Source organism: Gossypium arboreum, chromosome 10 (assembly GCF_025698485.1).
Source record: "Gossypium arboreum isolate Shixiya-1 chromosome 10, ASM2569848v2, whole genome shotgun sequence".
NCBI lineage: Eukaryota > Viridiplantae > Streptophyta > Magnoliopsida > Malvales > Malvaceae > Gossypium > Gossypium arboreum.
Window position 1 is genome coordinate 31,182,716 of NC_069079.1, and position 6,363 is coordinate 31,189,078.

Consider the following 6,363-nt stretch of genomic DNA (forward strand, 5'->3'; position numbering starts at 1 on the left):
GTTATCTCTCCAACGTAAATTTTGAAGATAGTGAAGATGTCTACAAAACAAATTTACAAATGGAAAAGAGAAACGACATAGGGAGTGAATGAGGAGAATAAAGAAAGAGAGAGTTGGTAGGAGGAAGAAAAAGGTAGACAGTAACTAGATAGGAAACTGGCACCGTCGATGAGTAAAACAATGAAGAAGAATCAAACGGGTTGAAAAAAGAGAGAGAAAAGTTGAATCAAATGAATATTAGAAGTTATTTATTAAATGTGCGATGATTAAAGAATACAAAATTTCCTTTTTAAAGAAAGTAAAATGATTTGTGTTTTTGGTACCAAAGTAAAATGAAATATATAGGTTGAAACAGTAAATTCTGGTTTTCTCTTTCTGTAGTTAAAATAGAAATTGTCATTCATTAAAATTTGAAGATAATCATGAATTAAAGATTCCGGTTGGTTTGACTGATTCACGTAATTCGTTAATCCCTATGATTTGGTGGTATTACTATATTTTATTGAGTGAATATTTGATACATTTTAACATTTTTTTTATCTTTTCAACTTTACACAACTTATGACACTTGGGTGGCTGAATTTTGTCCATGGGTTTGCTCTCACACAAACTTTAAATTTAAAATTATTCATAAATTCCAATTATTTAAATTGTTGAATATTATTAAGGGCTGCTTTTCTATAAAAATGTTTTCAAAAATAAAATGACAAACTTTAGTCATAAAATAGAAAATTTAATTGGATGATAAAATATAATTTTATTAGAAAATATTTTTCAAAAATCAAAATTAAAAATTTTAACTTTTGCTTTTAGTTTAAAATCAATAATTGATTTAAAAACCATTTGTTTACCAAATGTAAATAAAGTTTAATTCAATCACAACTGTTTGAAACTCGTGAGTTGATGTGTGATTAATTTGGTAATATTTATGCTACTATACTAATTTTATCAAAATTTATTTATATTATAAAGTAATAAATATTATTTTAATATAAAATATTAAGGTGCAAATAAGGCTAAACGATTTCTTGAAGCCGCGAATATAAAAATATTGACATATGAATAAAAACTTTAAAATATTAAGATTTTTAATGATCCAAATTTACTATTTCATTCAAAATCATATTTAATTATTATATATATTTTTACCCACGTAATAAATTTCTTTAATTTAATTTTTGAACAAGTATTAATTAAAATTAAAAGGTCAAAGAAACATAAAAATCCACGTGTCCAGTTGAGTGAAAAGACAAAAGTACCCCAATCCACCATCCATAAATAGCTTCAAAAAGCAGTCCTATTCAGTTGTGTTCAAAGCTCTCCCCTGTAACAAAGTTTCAGTTTGAACTTCCCTGCTTCTTTCTCTTCTTTTTTTTTTTTTTAATCTTTTCTTGTTGGGAAACATTTAATTGTTTGTTTTCCTTGAAAGAGAAGCTTGAACCCAGAAAGGAAAAAACAAAAAAAAAGAGGGGAATTGGAGTGAACCCCCTTTTCTTTTTTGAGTTAAGACTTTTTTTAATACTCTGTTTCATGGGGGTGTTGTTAAGGATTTACGGACGGTTGGTTCTTTGGGTTTGACAACAATGCCGGAAATGGAAGAGGCGGGCAGTTGCAGCAGCATAACCAGTAAGCTGTCGGATATCACCTTGTTTGGGAAATACGAAATTGGGATGTTACTGGGATGCGGGGCCTTTGCAAAAGTTTACCACGCGCGCAACGTGAGGACAGGGCAGAGCGTGGCCATCAAAGCCGTGAGCAAACAGAAAGTTGTGAAAGGCGGGTTCATGGAGCAGGTCAAGAGAGAGATCGCTATCATGCGGCGGTTGCGCCACCCTAACATCGTCAAGCTCATTGAGGTGTTGGCTACGAAGGCTAAGGTTTATTTCGTCATGGAGTTCGCCAAAGGCGGGGAGTTGTTCACCCGGATTGCCAGGGGACGTTTCAGCGAAGATCTCAGCCGTCGCTATTTCCAGCAGTTGATTTCAACCGTCCGATTTTGTCACTCGAGGGGCGTCTTTCACCGCGATTTGAAACCCGAAAATCTCCTCCTCGACGAAAACTGGAATTTAAAAGTAACCGATTTCGGACTCAGTGCGGTGAAGGAACAGATCCGACCAGACGGCCTCCTCCATACTTTATGCGGAACCCCAGCTTACGTGGCGCCCGAGATTCTGGCAAAGAAAGGATACGACGGTACCAAAGTGGATGTTTGGTCATGCGGCATCATTTTATATGTCCTCCACGCCGGATATTTGCCGTTCAACGATCCCAATCTGATGGTGATGTACCATAGAATCTATAAAGGAGAATTCCGGTTCCCGAAATGGACGTCCCCTGATCTCCGGCGGTTCATATGTCGGCTTCTCGACCCTAATCCTGAAACAAGGATCACCGTCGATGAAATCATGAACGACCCTTGGTTCAAGAAAGGTTACAAAGAAATCAAATTCCATGGTGAAGATTTTGAATATAAAGAAGAAACCCAGGGCCCGGGCACCAAGTGCTTAAACGCCTTCGATATAATCTCATTTTCATCCGGTTTCGACCTCTCCGGTTTGTTCGTCGCGGCAGAGCTTTCAGTCCGAAGAGAGCGGTTTATATCGGGGGAGAAACCGGAAAGAATAATAGAGAGAATCGAGGAAGAGATCAGAGGAATGGAGAACGTGAAGGTGAAGAAGAGAAGAGAAAATGCGATACTATTAGAAGGACATAATTGTGATTTTGTTCTTGCCGTAGATATTCTTCAGCTAACTGAAAATTTGGTGGTCGTGGAGGTGGGGCGGCGGGAGATTAACGTCGAGCCAAGCGGCGACATTTGGAAAGATAAGTTATGGCCAAAACTTTCCGATTTGGTAAATAGAAATTAAGCAAGGCAAGGTAGGTTTCTGGGTAATCAATAGATGATGAAATTGTAAAGTCTTTACGGTAAGTCAGAAAACCAGCCGGTAAAATGTTCTCGGCGGTTGTAGTATACTATGTACATATACAGCCAGAAAAGTTAAAAACAAGGAAACAAAACAAAATGTGTATGTTTTGTGTGATATAATAATGTCTTGTGTAAATTGTCCGACAAATCGGAGCAAATCCAATTCACCGACCGGGTTTCCTGTATGATGTTTTTGGCCGGATTTGAACTTTAATTTCAAGTTATTCCTATTATATCTCCCTTTGCTTTTAGTTCACTTCATTGGGTTCCCCTTTTTAAAAATGAAATTGTCAATTGATAAAATATTTTAATCATATTGTAAAATCAAAATAGAGATTTTTAGGCTAAATTATGCTGATTTTTTTTATTAGGGTTTTATTTTTTATTTTTTAAATTAAAGAAATAAATTAATTTTAGATATAGAAAAGAAAAGTGCGTTCAGCTAGAAGCGTTTTCTCCAACGACTTTTTGAATGTTGGCTAGCAATGATAACAAGGTTTGATTTCCCCAAGATAAGTTTATGAGATAATGATGTTATTCCACGTGTGTTTTAAGGTGCGTTATCACATCACTGACCCTTCAAACCTACCTATAAACTTTTATTGTATCACCTTAAAAACCCCAACCTTAAACCTTTAAAAAATAACCCTAAACCTATCAAAATTAAAAATCTTAATTTTTGGAGAGAGAAAAAAGCTAGCTTATTTTTCATTTCTTTTTCTAAAATCGATCTATTTCTCTTATTTAAAAAATAGTTCAAACCCTAATTAAAAATTTTAACATATTTCTTTAATTTAATGACATTTTATGTTTAATTCTTAACACTATCCATTTTTCATTGAAACCTTACGACCTATTATTTAAATATAAATTTGGATTTACTAAGCGAAAAATACATACTAACAAATATCATAGGATAATATGAAAAGTAAGCCTAAAATGTTGATTAAAAGTTGAATCTTGGAGAAGATTGAGATTTTAGAGATTTGTGAAATGAAATGAATGGGAGATTTTATTTACTATTTCATGGGATTGAAGGAAGAGGCACATTTGGGTATGTTAATTATGCAAAAAACCAACTAATTCTTACTTCATCCCTAAAACATTGAATGAAGGAGTGGCGCAAATCCCTTTCCTACGAATCATTCTGATGCTCCTCTCTCCCTATCCCATCCTATCCTATCCTATTTTAACATCCTTTTCTTATCCAACCATTTCAATAAATCTTTTTAGAAAAATAATCATTTAAGCACTAAAAGCCCATCACATTATAAAATTTGGAAATATAAAATAAGATTTAAAATTTTATAAAGAAATTAAATTAATTAATTAATTTCATAAATTTTGATATTATAATAATAAATAGGTTGATATTATTAAGAGATAATTTTTTAATAATTCTTTGAGTCTTAATTTGATTGGTATAGCCATTGATGCCAATATAAGAAGACGTGGGTTCGAGTACGTTGAGGCACATTATCCTCCTATTTATGGGTTAAGGATTGGCTATAGGTAATTTTATGCTTTGTGTCAAAAGAATAGATATGATCAGAACTTATAATAAGAGTGTTCAAAAAATAAATCAATAATTTATTTAATTAATTTTGATATTTTGAAATTTAAAATTTTAATATAAAAAAAAGAAAATTTAAAACTTTCAGCTAGAGGTAAACAATTAAAATTTGATAATTTTCTTAACGTATTATTTTAATTTCTATAGTTTTTTACTGTAATTATGAATATATTTTTTTACCTTAATTAATACTTGAAAAAATAAATTTTTAAATAACCAAAATATAAATATAAATATAATATAACTTTTATAATTAAGAATAACTAAAATAAAAGTACATTAAAAAAACCTTAATGAAATTGTAAAGATGTCGTTTCGATAAACTAAAATGAAAGCATCTTAAAAATTGAGTAATTGACTAAAGAGTTTACCGACTCAGAGCAGGCCATACCCATTGAGTCTACTCTCATGGCTTTAGCCGCCATCACTTCATGTTTCCTTTTTGTTTTTTAAGCTTTGACATGTGCTTTCATGGATTGGAGGGTTTTAAAATGAAAATAAATTATTTGAATGTAAAAAAATGAGGTATATATTAATATTCAAGGTGAAGGTGAAAAAAAAATTTAGTTGGAATGTTATGCAAGATTTTTGTTTGTAATTTTAACGGAAGTGATTAAAATGAACAATTTTTATAACATGAGTACATATTTTGTAAATTTTTTTTGATATCTAAAATAAGAACTTTTGAGAGTTGGATGAGTACCTGTATAGTTTACTCTTTTTAAAATTTCATGAAACTTATGTGAATCTCAAGTTGATTGGCATGAGATCCAGAATTTGATCATTATATTTGTAAACTCTTTCCCCCTTTGTAATGTATTTATTCACTTGTATTGAAAAAAAAAACTATGGCACCTTACGTAGAATAAATTTGATTCCTTTCTTCTCTCAATTTTATTTATGATGATATGAAAATTGTTTCTTTTATAAAATAATAGATATGATTGTAAGAATAATTTTAATGATATTAAAAAGAATATTTTGTCATTTTAAATCATGTGTATAGAAAATGCATTTGATAAAATTTAAACCCAAAACATTATAATTTTCAATGTTTTTCCATCTCAACTAATGCTTCATTTAATCATTAAATCATTTTTATATAAATTTATGTTATATAATTTTCTTTACACACATTGTGGGTGTGTCCTAATCTAGTTATTATAATATATTTTATTGAGTTGGTGTCATGATGAGTCTCAACTTAGTTATAAAATTATCAAAACTCATTCCTATTACAAAGCAACAAATATTATTTTGAGGATATTTTTACTTTTTATATTTTGGTAAATCTAGAAAAACTATATAAACTATTTTTAAAATAAAAGTTTTAACAACAAAATTATAGTTTGAGGATAAAATAATAGACTAAAATATAAAAATTCAAATACCATAATTTTTAAATAGTTGAATTACGGAAAAGACCCATTTTTGATCGAAATGGGCCGATTTTACTAAAACGCATCTAGTTGATGCCATTTTTAGGGGAAACTCAGAAAAACGCATCCAGCTTAAAGTGTTTTTGCCACATCAGCACTAAAACTAGCATCACCAATTTTTTTTTTTGGTGTCACCTATTGATGTGGAAATGAAACTTACAAAACAGGTTTTTATGTAGACACAAAGTCTCATTTCTTTTGTTTTCTTAAGCAATGTGAGATGTGAGATATGAGATATGTGTATATATAGACTCATAGCACACATATCTCATATCCGCAAATACGTTAGTGAAATAAACAGTAATGTAAAAAATTGATATAAATCACAAGATTGAACCAAAACAATATATATATATATATATATATATATATATATATATATAAATCTGAAAAACAGAAATTGGAAATAAAACTAGATTGAAATT

General features: G+C 30.5%; 1 protein-coding gene across 1 annotated transcript; it reads left to right on the plus strand.

Moving 5' to 3' along the window:
- The first annotated feature begins 1,303 nt into the window (after positions 1-1,303).
- LOC108487569 (CBL-interacting serine/threonine-protein kinase 14) lies at positions 1,304-3,111 on the plus strand. The gene has a single exon (XM_017791942.2). It carries the CDS (start codon positions 1,584-1,586, stop codon positions 2,865-2,867), a length of 1,284 nt encoding a protein of 427 aa, XP_017647431.1. The 5' UTR covers positions 1,304-1,583; the 3' UTR covers positions 2,868-3,111.
- Positions 3,112-6,363: the final 3,252 nt, after the last annotated feature.

Coding starts and splice junctions, on each gene's coding strand:
- LOC108487569 (XM_017791942.2), top strand. CDS start 1,584: ATGCCGGAAATGGAAGAGGCGGGCAGTTGCAGCAGCATAACCAGTAAG.